The sequence below is a fragment of the Brassica rapa genome, chromosome A03, assembly GCF_000309985.2.
Source record: "Brassica rapa cultivar Chiifu-401-42 chromosome A03, CAAS_Brap_v3.01, whole genome shotgun sequence".
In the NCBI taxonomy this organism is placed as follows: Eukaryota; Viridiplantae; Streptophyta; class Magnoliopsida; order Brassicales; family Brassicaceae; genus Brassica; species Brassica rapa.
The window spans coordinates 26,298,624-26,312,593 of NC_024797.2; the positions used below are offsets into that span (position 1 = coordinate 26,298,624).

General features: G+C 28.2%; 1 protein-coding gene across 1 annotated transcript; it reads left to right on the forward strand.

Annotated features, from left to right (window-relative positions):
• The first annotated feature begins 9,974 nt into the window (after positions 1 to 9,974).
• On the forward strand, positions 9,975 to 13,939 carry LOC103861401 (probable polygalacturonase). Its single transcript, XM_009139108.3, has 6 exons — positions 9,975 to 10,446; positions 12,463 to 12,583; positions 12,660 to 12,834; positions 12,913 to 12,983; positions 13,050 to 13,296; positions 13,366 to 13,939. Exons 1-6 carry the CDS (start codon positions 10,042 to 10,044, stop codon positions 13,826 to 13,828), a joined length of 1,482 nt encoding a protein of 493 aa, XP_009137356.1. The 5' UTR covers positions 9,975 to 10,041; the 3' UTR covers positions 13,829 to 13,939.
• Positions 13,940 to 13,970: the final 31 nt, after the last annotated feature.

The window sequence follows — 13,970 nt, forward strand, 5'->3', positions numbered from 1 at the left end:
ATCTTGAAAACACTGTAGTAAACCCCCAAATAAAATTAGTCCAAGCCCATTAGCTATGAAACACATTAAGCTCATTGTCATCTTCAGAACTTTGCTTACACATCTAGTCAATCAAGTTTAGTTTGTTGCTTTTTATTGCAGAAAGTGTTACAAAGAAGGATCCATTCAATCTTATGTTGCTAGAAGTTATCAGGAGTGGCTCAGAAGTCTTTTTGATGCTGATTGTGCCTGGCTAGTTATTATGGTCAGTTGCAGCCGGGTCTCTTTGATTGATTTTCAACCCTTTTCTTTGTTTGTTTTGGACTTTGTTCTTAGTTGGTATATATACTTCCTTCAGTGAAGAAAGATAATAACAGCCACTAATCTGTAATGCCAAAAGAATCACAACACAGAGAAGTATCATTTCTCAACAGTGCATCAGCATATGGCTCTTGTCTATGAACTCTTGCTCTTCCACAATCAAACCAGGATACATAACTCACTGTGATAATGATTATCATTAAGTCCTAAACAAAACTGAAAAATGGAGTGCAGGGCAGTTGCAACGGTACGTGATTTGGTTTTGTTCGGGAATTGAAAACTTCCTCGATTGTTACATTCAAGGCAACACTAGAACCACCATTGACTTCCTACGGGCAAGACTCAAGAGAAACATATATGATTAAGGTTTTAGGACCATTTAACGTTTCTATGTTACCGTGTTTCACAAGACATCAACATGAAATTTTTTTTTTTTTGAATGAAACATCAACATGAAATTACCTTTTATGTGAAGATTTCGACCTGATTGTAGGCCAATAGCCTTTTCTACTTATCATAGAATCGTTTGCCTATGTTTTTACTCGGAAAATTAATCCTGAAACAGCGCAAAGTGATCTAGCTTTTAAACAATTAGGCCGAATTTATTGAGCATAGCTTCAGATACATCATCAAATTTCTGTCTCAGTCACTTTTCAAATAATATACAACTAGGTTAAGATCCGCGCCTTGCACGGGATGAACATTATATATATAAATTATTTTATATATTATATGTTTATAACATATTATGAACTAATAAATATATATTTAATAATTAAAAATTTATCATCTACTACTTATATAATTAAATTGGTGCGAACATATAAATAAACTTTATAAATCAAAAAAATATTTTTTCTATTTGATATGATATATAATTAAATTTAATGATAGTAACATATATATGATATATTTTAATATTAATATTTATTAGATGATGCTTTTTGCTCATATTTTTTTTATCATTTGTATCTGTTATAGCAAAATGTCTAAATTAGTGATAACTAAATTTTCACCGTGGGATTAATGGTTTAAGTAATTTATAATATTTTAAAAAATTAAGTTGTCAATTTTTTTCAATTTTTTAATCAAAACAATGTTCAAAGTAAATTTCAAAATTAAAATATTTATGTATTTTTATATGGCATATAGTTTAATTTAAAATGATACATATATTTATATATCTTTTATTTTTGATACTTATTAAATGAGACTTTCAACTTATGTTATTTTTTAATTATTTGTATCATGTCAAAACAAAAGTTTTAAATCATAGATCACAAAATTGAGAATGAAACTTTTAACAATTTTAGTAATTTATACTCGTTTTTAAAAATTCAAAATATAATATAAATAAATTTTTTAATTTTTATTATATGGTTACTCTGATTGTTTAATTTATTTTAATAGCTTAAGATTAAACAAAGATAATTATAATACACACTTATTTTTATCAAATTTTTATTATTGAAAATCATTAATTGTCATATATACTTTACCTACATTAGAGAATTCCATAATCTTATTTAAGGAAATAATGAAGCACATTAATAATATATTTATTGTGGTGTAATAAAAAATTTATTATATATTTAGATGGACCAACATATTTTTCTAAGGAATCTAGGAATCATTTTAATGATGACACGTGACTACAAAAGAATGTTGTAGTGCTTCTCAAATAATATATAGGGGATTTCTGTCTCTCACTTTTCATATAATATACAGAAGATAAATAGGGTACTAATCTTATAAAGCCTCTAATGCTGTCTGAAAATTAAAAGTAGTGGATTAAAAATGACGAATTGCAATCAGATATTCAAGATGTTTCCTTATATGCTTTTATTGATAAAGAAAATAAGTGAATATGTTTTTTCAACGGACTAGCTAAACTGATGGGCCCCAATTGGACATGGTACATACTGGGTTTGAATCTAATCAGTGTGGCCTAACGCTATAATTGTTGTTCGGGCAAGCCTTTAACTAAATAAATAATAGTTGCTGTAAACAACAGAACTGAGATGTAATGATCAGCATCTGAGTTTACTCAAGAGTATCTGTTATAGTAAAGTTTAAGGCTTACTATTTCAGAAAACAAATGACATGTTCATATTGCATAAATACATACTAGAGAAAATTTAAATCATGGTAATGTGAAAACAAGAGGCAATACTCTTCTTTTGATTACTTTCAAAACTTTCATCATCCACACGTGCTAATTAAATCCAAAATTTCAATCGAATTTCTAACATTGTTATTTGAACCAATCCAAAAATCAAAATAATTAAATTCAAATCAAATCCAAATTCATAATAACCGAACGATTCTTACAATTTTTGAACCAAAAACCAAAAATTACAACTGAACCGGAACCAAACTGCAAAGCAAAAATAAAATCTCAACATAAAATTAATGAATGCATCTAAACATATTAGTGTACAAACAAACATACACATTAATAAATTTCTCAACCAAAATAATCACGCAATTTCAAAGCGTGGATACCATCTTAATTTGTTTTTGAAATCGAAATGTTAAGACACTCAGGCCCCTCAGCCTCTAGGCACCACCAACAAGTTACAATCGGGTCAATAATACCCTTTGAGTATTTACTCTTCAGAGGTGTTTTAGAAAAAAAGAGAGAGAGTGTGTTTACTCTTCATCCCAAGTGAGCTTCGAACTAGTGTCGGTCCTGACATGGCAAAGACCACAAGCAATTTAAATTTAGCCATTTTCAGAAAATACATTTGTAGTTAAAATAATATAACAATAGTTTTTTAACTAATTTATTCAAATATGTTTGGTGAGTTAGATACTGGTGCTTGGAGTGCTACCCACCAGGGCAGGCACTGCATGGAGCCAGCATGTACTGGTATTAAACTCTACCACTAATATACCACTCATTTGTTTTCTATATTGCAATTTTGACACTTTAGATGAGAATTTGTTTTCCGAAACTCGATATTATACTTTCCAATGCAAAACATTAAAGAATTTTAAAGGTTTAAACTTGTAAGTTACTTGTTGTTACGACTAATAAGGAAAAAATGTGACAAGCTAAATTTGGCATATTGTGTATAGAAAACTGACAATTTGTTTTCTTTAATTATTAAATTCAGTATTGGAATAATGATCTATCTTTATCTCTCGTGCACTCCAACCACTATCGATCAAAATGCTTAGTCGGTTGCTTCAAACTTTCCCGTGACTTGTGTATTTCCTTTTTCAGTTTCTCCCAGTTTTATTATACCAACCCCACTTTCGTTATACAAAATTATACATTTTTCAGAAAGGACTACAAGATTCTTTATCTGTAAAAGGTTATGTTACATTATTCCGTTATACTCGTACAACCGTACAATATGTTTCCAAATGTATTTATATAATTTATATGCACATATAGCTGATATAAAAAACGAATAATCAAACCTACAAAAAGAAAACGTAAATTCTCTTCAAAATGTTGAAAATGTCAATCAAATTGCGTAGCCGTGAATTATACATTATAGAAAAAGTAAAGATGAAACATGATGATATTTGCTTTGAATATTCTTTTATTAAAAATAGTATAATACCTTTGGATATACATCATGGGTTCATGCTATTGCTGATCTATCTCGTGGATAATGGGCAGAGTATTCGTGGCGTGCAAGCCGACATAAAAGTTCATAACATCATTAATCAGAATCACTTAAAGAGTCCCTTTTCCGATATACTTCGTTCCAATTATAAATTTGAAGTTTCTCATATATCAAATTCATCCATCTCAATCTGATTATAGCTTTTTTATTTAGGGTAAACACAAAAATTTAAGATCTTAAAAAAAGAAAAAATTAAGATCTTCTCACATGATAAAACATTTTGGGTGCTCAGGTTCATATATAAGATTATATGTTAGATGTTATATGAGAGACATTATATGTTAGATGTTATATGAGAGACATTCACAACGGCGCAGCCTAACATATAATCATTTTAAGGCAGAAAGTGTATATGAAGTCGGATTATTAGAACCAATGATACACTATATTCACACTTGGTAATGTCACAGTTTATGATAGACACAATACATTATATACTGTCATTTGCAGTATGTATTTTTCTTTCCGTTAAGTGTTCCCTCTCGCGTCTGTTTTTGCTAGAGCCATTTAGATTAATTAGGCTAAATTAAGTCAACTAGTAGGTTTAGTTTGGTGTTCTTTTTGACTTTGAAGTTTCGACAGTTTTTTATATGTAGACTGGGGCTTGGAGGGATACCGGGTTGTTAGAGATTTTGACCACAAAGGCGTAACTAGGAAAGTCTCAACAACCAATACTTATCACCTTTAATTTATAGTGAATAATACTACACACAAATATTCATATAGACCCATGTGCATGTTCTTAATAAGATATTTCAAACCGTTAGAGAGTTTGGCAAACAAACAATATTGGACATTTGGATGATTAGGTAAATTACTAAAACGATTATAAGTTATAATTATTCTAAGAGATAAAGTATTTAGCTCTATTTTGGTAGGTTTACATGTGCAGTGAGAATCTGAGTTTTTATGGTATAGGTTATCTACAACCATTGCATTTGGGTATTTTTCAGCAATTATTTACTTATTTTTTTATCGGCAATTCTCTAAAATATACATTTTTAAGTTTTTGTCACAAAAATAGATCCTAAAAACTAAAATGACCAAAATAGCATTTTTTGAATTTATTTTTATTTTTAAAATTTGAAATCTTTCCCCAAAACTCCACTCTTCAACCCTAAACCCTAAACCTTAAACCTTAAACTTTAAACTTTAAACTTCACTCCTTAACTCTAAATCCTAATGTCTAGATTAATTAACTTTAGGGGTATAAGTGTATATTTACTTCTTTTGATAAAATATTTTAAGTCTATTTTAGTCATTTTTATTTTTAAAGTTTATATTTGTGATAAAAACTTTTTTAGGTCTATCCTAAAGAATTTTTTTTTTATTATATATTATCAAAAGGTTTAGTACGATATAAATATTCTTTTTCTACATTACCCATATAAAATATGAAATACACTTTTGTCGTTAAACAAAAACGGTAGATCGATTATTTTCAGAAAAATAAGGAAAAAACTAATGCATGCGTCGTAGTAAAGTAAGGAAATAATCGAAGTGGCGTAGCAGGTATGCATTATGTGCTATGTTTATATAGTTGCTACTTGCTAGTCCAATACACATACACACATATTGTATACTATGTGGGTACACTTTTACTTTCTTTTAACTTTGCGTCGATATTGGCAGCCGCCTGTATTCGTAATATTAATAATTAATTGATTGTTAAATGAAATGCATTATTCTTTGTGATAACTTTAATGCACTTAAAGATCAACGTAGCATCCCACTATCTTCATTCACCACATTTCAGAAAATTACAAATATGAACGACTACTTATTGTTATTTCCGGATACATCTTAAGTCTTATTACTTCTTATACACTATTTATGCCAAACAATGTAGTTGTTAAAAAATAAACTGATATCACCCATTTTTATCCAGTATTTTTTTAGATCAGCTTTTCGTCTACTTCTAAGTGCTGACTAAAAGCATACACTTTCTCAGCGGAATTTCGAGGTGTTGATTTGAGGTATTATATGACATCAGATTTATATCTCTGCTCATTGCGAAAATTATAATTTTAAATACTATTAAATTAAATACTGAATCATATAAATTTTGATAGTAAATCTATAGAAACATATATATTTTACCAAAGTATATCTGATATGAATATTATTAAATTTATTTAGAAAATAATAAATCGTTATGTCCCATATAAATTAAAAACTAGCTGAATTTTTTGCAAAATGAGAAAATGTATTAGTAACCATCTCACAACCCATTATGGTGGAGATAAGTTTTTTTTTCTGTATTGTGAAAATATCCTCCTAAAAAATTTAATTTATAATTAATCTAATGACACACATATAATAAAAAACGACGTAAATATAAAGATAACCTACACTTCACTAGAATGGCTTTTTGACGTAAAAAAAAAACCCTACACTTCACAAGACCTTTTTGGACATGATATTAAAATTGTTAATTTTCATAAATCTAGCAGACTTAACACCAAAAAGGTTTTAACTTTTAACTTATACCCCTTAACAATATCATTGCAAAGCGTTTTTTCCTCGTAGGCTAGCAATGAATTTTTTTTTTAAGATGCTAATTTCGGATATAATATTGAATTTCCCATAAAATAGCATGCTTTAAATAAAACTAGATTTTTCACCCGCATATCAGTGCGGGTAGATTTTCATTTTATAAATTTATAACATATACCATCGCAAAACTTTCAAAGATATAATTTATATTTTAGTGTTATATATTGTATAAATCTATAATGTTATTGGTTATGTTTCTTATTCGATATTATTAATGTATAATAATTTGTTTTATACATTTTACTTTATTATTAACTGTTATTATATATTAATATATTTTCGAGTTTGGTAAAATAAATTCTTAGTATGAAATAAAAAAATTCAGAATCTCCTTCATTTTTTTCTAATTTTTACAGACTGAATACAATACATTTTAAAATTCTATTTAGTTATACTATAGAACTGATATTTTCTTAGCATAATTTATATTTCTATGTTATTTATTTTAGTATATTGTGAGATTTTATAAGTAAATAGATTATAATAATACTACATTATTAATTATGAAATCAATTGCTGCATTAATTTAAAAATATTTTAAAATTTTATTAAGATTTTGTTAGATTTTTTCCAACATATTTTGTTATAAGTAAAAATAAAATTTGAATTTACAGTTAAAATTTATTTATTAATATCTATATAATTTTATAAGAATTTTTAGAAATGTTATATATTAAATAGATTAACTTAAATAATCAAATAGATATAATTGATGAAATAGACCTAGTATGAATTGTTTATGGTATTTCTTTTAATAAAGAAGATATAGAATATAATTATAAAATTTGAAAATAGCATACACTTTTATTTTATTTTGTTTTATAATAAAATCTTATTTAAATTAATGTATAATAGTATATATTATTAATTACGAAATTAATCAACGTATTAATTTAAATAAAATATTTTAAATTTTTAGAAAGATTTTGATAGATTTTTTCTCAATATTTTGTTATAACTAAAACTAAAATTTAAATTTACAGTTAAAATTGATTTATTATTAGTATCTTTATATGTTAAATAGATTAATGTAAATAAATAAATAAATGTAATTAGTGAAATGAACCTAATAAAGTTAGTTTGATATTTTTATGGTAGATAAAAATGGTACTTCTCTTTTAATAGAAAATATTATCATTTGGCGTTATAAGTTATACCATACAAGTAGAACTTAGTGATTAAAAATAAGTTTAAAATAATTATAATTAGGCGTTATAAATTATAGCACACCTATAGAACTTAGTAATCGTTAATAGGTCTATGAATTTTGTTATTGTAATTACATCAATATGTTATTTTCTTAGTAATTGTTAATAGGTTTTTGAATTTTTACTCTATATAAATTAACAAACATAATGACATCTAAATATCTTTTTCTTAAATCTATGTATCAACTCTCATGATATACAAAATGTTAAACAAAAATTATTATTATTCAATGTAATATTAAATAAATATATGAGTAATTTAATCAAAAAGTTTTAAAAATATTATCAGATATGTTAGATCTATATCAGATCAACAGTATCATATAGCGGGTTAACAGCATGTCTAAATTATTTTCTTGGGTTAATAGCAGATCTACTGGTTCGACCATGAGTTTGAATCGGATATGAAAACACAGTTTAAAACTCAAAAATTATAATAAAATAGTTTTTATATTATTTTTTCTAATAAAAAGTTATAAATTTATACATATTATCAAAATAGTCAATAAAACAATATCCAAATTTTGAAAAAACGGATCAAAAATATATTATTGATCTGCTTTTCAAAATTTGGATATTTGTTTTATTGACTATTTTGATAATTTGTAGTTGTAGTAGCTTCGAAATCGAATAGGTATAAAATAGTGTATATTGATAATGTACATCTTCACTATATTAATAATGTTCATGGTTTTGAAAGTGAAATTTAACCGAGTGATCAAAACGACATGTCGATATCAAGGCACAACATACCAGTTAAATTTATTTATATGGGTCATCATAAATAATTGTATAAAGAAGAGCGTGTATATTAAAGGGACCGTATGTTAAGTGATAACATGTTGAATAAGTCCAAAATTAAAATATCACATGGTAGAATAATTGTATAAAGAAGAGCATGTATATTAAAAGGACCGTATGTTAAGTGATAACATGTTGAATAAGTCCAAAATTAAAATATCACATGGTAGATTTTAATTAGGACTCTATTTTAATAGAGTAGATTGTTTTTCTAGATCATTTTGGTTAGAATGATTTAAATAGAATATCCAAACATGTATTTAACTCATTTCTATTCAAGATTTGGTAAAAAACTTGGAAGATGCAACCACTAACTTCCATAATTTGGTTTACAAAAGTATAAAGTTGCTCATTCAATTAATTTTTTACCCATCATAATAGGTCTAATGGTGGTTCGGTTAACGTCTCCTTGCAGGAGATAATTGTATCTAAGTTAGTTTCGATTAAAAACTATCCCTTAGACTATATTTGCGAAGTGATTTATACACATGTCGTCATTACAATCATTCTCGCTGAAAAAAAAGATGACATGGCACTTATAATTGATGACATGGTTTTAAAAAATAGTGACATGGCATCATATTAATTGTGAGATGTAAAATTTCTTTATAAAAATTTAAATTTTTTTGCAGAGATTTTAAATATGGTAACAAAAATAACTCATATATCATCATTAATGTCAATTTTCCATATAAATATTTATTTATGGTAAACTATTAAATATATTAGTAATTCATATATCCCAATTAAAATAATAATATATACGTATATATGTATCTCACATTAATAAAAATAAACTAAATAAAGTAACACTAATCCAAAAAAAAATTGATAGTTAAATATTTAAACATTATTTAAATTTATTTGTTCATCTTCATCATTTAAATTAACAAAAAGATTTATCAGTTTAACTAAAACAAACAGAATTTAAAATTTATTAGAATTTATATTTATATGTAAATATATATATGTATATATTTAAAATTAGATGGGAATATATATATATATATATATATATTTAAAATAAATAATCATTAAACACACTAATATAATTAAAACTATTTTTATAAAATCTAATTTTATCTTTATTAAAATTTAAATAAAATAAAATTTAAATATTTATACCAAATCAAAAGAAATAAGATTACAAAAATATGTTTATGATTTTTTATAACTATTGAAGTTGAAATATAAATTAATAATGTTGAAATATAAATCAAAATTTTTTTTTGAAATAAAAAATGTTATGTTAAAATTACTATTTCTGCGCATGGCGCAGGATAACTCTTAGTTTTACTTAAATTAAAAGTCGATTAGTATATTAATAATTAAATATATGATTGAATATATATATATATATATAACATTTTTTAAAAATATATATAACGTATAACTTTTGAAAAGTTTATGCTGTACGAAATTTAAATTATTTATGTTGGGGTCCGGACCGTCCGGTCACTTATAAATATAACTCTTCCATTCATACAACAGATAATAATAATCCAATTTCATTTCTCCTATCCTAGAAAACTGCCATGCGAACCTTTCTCTCCACCGTCGGTTTCCTTCTACTCCTCCTTCTCAGCCACTATGGTGGCTTAACCGGAGCCACCGATGCCGAACATAGCCTCAGAGCCACCGATTCCCATACTCATCGCCACCGACGCCACCACGGTCACCGTCGCGGAGAAGAGTTTGAGTACTCAGCCTTATCTTGTAGAGCTTATTCAGCGTCTCTTGACGAGTTCGGCGCCGTAGGAGACGGTGTGACCTCAAACACGGCGGCGTTTCGCGACGCAGTGTCGCAGCTTAGCCGCTTCGCAGACTACGGTGGCTCATTGTTATTTGTTCCCGCTGGACGGTGGCTTACCGGAAGTTTTAACCTCACCAGCCATTTCACGCTTTTCCTCCACCGTGATGCTGTTCTCCTCGCCTCCCAAGTAAGCTTTTTTTCCCTCCATCATATTAACTATTATAGAATTATATAATTAACTAGGAATATTCCCCGTGACACAAAACTCCACAAATGTCATTGATGAATATATTTCTTTCCTGTTGTAAATTTGTTTTTTTTTTTGGTAAAACTGTTGTAAATTTGTTGCTGTTACATTCATACATACACGTGAGATTGTTGGCCAGCTTCTGATGATATATGGTTGGGCCATTCAATTTATGTTTTTGTTTCTTGGTGAATTATTAAAACTTTTAAAGTAGCACATATTGAAATTGTAATTAACAAAAGCAAACTATTGATTAGTTGACTAAAGTTTACAAAAGCAAAAAAAGTAACGAAGAGTCATTAACAAAAGCAACAAAGTAATGAATAGTCATAAACTTTAGTTGACCTATAAGATTAATGACCATTTCGTTACTTTTTTTTGCTTTTGTTATAAACTTTCTACTAAAAGCAAACTATTGATTTGGTTTAAAATGCGTTTACTCTAAAAGTAGAGGAGAGTTAAGCAAAGACGACAAAATAGGCAAAGACGTAAAGTTAGTGGGGATCGTTTTAAGCAGAGGTGTGCCTACAGTGTATTGAAAAAGGCATTCGCCTTAGGCCCTCGATTAATATGAATTTTTTAGGGCCCCAAAATTTAAAATAAATTTATAATCTAATGGTTTAGGCTTATTTTTAAAAAACCCTTTCCACATAATAGACTAATATACATAATCTTATTCTTTTACAGGGTTAGATTTGTGTATTTGGTGAAAACGATATATCATATTACAAAATTGTTTTCATTATAGTTGTAAATAAGTTTATTTTTAAAATTTGCCTTAGGCCCCTGAAACTCTTCGCACGGCACTGATTTTAAGAGTCTGCGACCATTGTTAGGATGATGTCTCACCCGTACATTTCAGTTCCATCTCTCAGCCAACAGCCACAACCTACTTTTGGGCCTTGGTCTAAAATAATAGCTTTATCATTTCCACCATATGTGACCCTTTTGAAAAAATAATCATGTAAAAACTTTCTGACCCTAGTTGTAAAATTATAGATTTAGAAAATCTTATATATTAAATCAGAAATCACAACATTGATTCATGTGTGATTTTCAAAAAAATGGACATATTCCTAGAAAGTCATGTTACATTTAATTTCTAATCTTATCATTTAAATTTTAGGTCTACCAGAAATTTTTATTGGACTATCAATAATTGGATTTAAACAATAGATGATTCATTGGATTTATAGATAGTATAAATTAAATAGATATAATTTAATGTTGTAATACTATAACTCTATATGTTAAATATTTAAATATTTATCGATGTTAACTTTTAAAATTATAAATATTTTTTTTAAATAACAAAAATCATATTATCTAACAATGATTACTACCTTAAACCAATGAAAACCAAATTTCAAACTATATAGTTTATTTTAAAAATTAAACAAAAATAAATGTTTAATTATTTATTCGATAATATAAATCTATGAAGCAAAAATTTTAATTTTTTTTAAAAATTCTAAATTTCTGAAATGTTACAATATCTTTGAATATGACAATAAAAAAATATTTTACTAATCTTTATATATATAGTTACGATTTTAATAATGAAATAATAATCCAAAAATATATATATAGAAGAAGATACAAATACATGTGAAAGTTTGAAATAATCTATTCAATGAAAAATATACCGTAAACTTATTATGTTTTAAAAATTGATAGACACACATATATTATAATATATACCAATTTAGAATTGAAAACAAAATATTTATATAAAAATAAATGAAAACAAAAACCTGCGCGGTTGCGCGGATCGAGATCTAGTGTAATATTAAGATCTTAGTTATGTTATTTAGTATTAGTTTTTCATTTTTTATAATAAAAAACTAAGAAAAATAAAGTCGAATATAGTTAAAAGTTCATGTCTAGTGTCTAATAATAAAGTTTGCCTAGTTCTAAGCTAATTATAAAAATTCTTTATCCTTACGTTATTTGTAGGAAGAAAGTGATTATGAAGTGATAGAGCCATTGCCTTCATACGGACGAGGGAGAGACACAGATGGTGGAAGATTCATCAGTCTACTTTTCGGTTCAAACTTAACCGATGTGGTTATCACCGGTTAGTAGTTCAATTAGTGCCAAATTAACAGAAATACTGAAATTTTCCTAATTTAAATTGAGCTTTATTTTGAAAGGTGAGAATGGGACTATTGATGGACAAGGAGAGCCATGGTGGGGAAAATTCAAGAGAGGAGAACTAAAGTACACAAGACCATATTTGATTGAGATTATGCATTCTAACGGAATCCAAATCTCTAATCTCACCTTCTTGAATTCGCCTTCTTGGCATATCCACCCGGTTTACAGCAGGTAAAAAACTCACCCGGTTTAACAACTCGGTTACCAAATTCTAAACCGGTTTTGTTTATCTTATTTAAACATGTGCAGCAACATTGTTATCCAAGGTTTGACAATATTAGCACCAGTCACCGTACCAAACACCGACGGGATTAACCCAGGTACAAAACCATACCGGTAACCGGTTTAGAAAAATCTGGCTGAAACTCAATCCGGTTTATTTTTAGATTCTTGCACGAACACGAGGATCGAAGATTGCTACATTGTCTCTGGTGACGATTGTATCGCCGTGAAGAGTGGATGGGATCAGTATGGAATCAACTACGGCATGCCAACGAAACAGCTCTTGATCCGACGGCTCACATGCATCTCACCTGACAGTGCTGTCATCGCTCTCGGTAGCGAGATGTCCGGTGGTATTGAGGATGTTCGAGCTGAAGACATCGTCGCCATTAACTCTGAGTCTGGAATCAGGTATGTAACCAAAAAACAAACCTGTTTAGTTTGGTGTCGGTTTGATTAAACCGGAATCAAAACATGCAGGATTAAAACAGCGGTTGGACGTGGAGGGTACGTGAAGGATGTGTACGTAAGAGGTATGACGATGAAGACAATGAAGTATGTCTTTTGGATGACCGGGAGTTACGGTTCGCATCCAGACGAGCATTATGATCCGAAAGCGTTACCGGTTATTCAGAACATTAACTATCAAGACATGGTCGCAGAGAACGTTACCATGCCGGCTCAGTTGGCTGGAATAACGGGAGATGAGTTTACTGGGATATGTATCTCTAACGTGACCATCACGCTTTCTAAGAAACCTAAGAAAGTGCTCTGGAATTGTACGGATGTTTCTGGTTATACAAGTGGTGTGACTCCGGAGCCTTGTCAGCTGTTGCCGGAGAAGCAACCGGGGACTGTTGTGCCGTGTAACTTCCCGGAAAGTCCTATTCCTATTGAGGAAGTGAAGCTACAACGTTGTTACACCAGAAGAAGGCACATGTGAAGATGACAACGTTTTATTTTATTTTACAAATACGTTTCTTGGATTATAAGTAAATGTTTTATCAAATGGGATGGATGGACTTTATTGAATATTATACAAAAGTTTCTTAAATATTCTTCTTGATCATTAGAGGAAATATAAA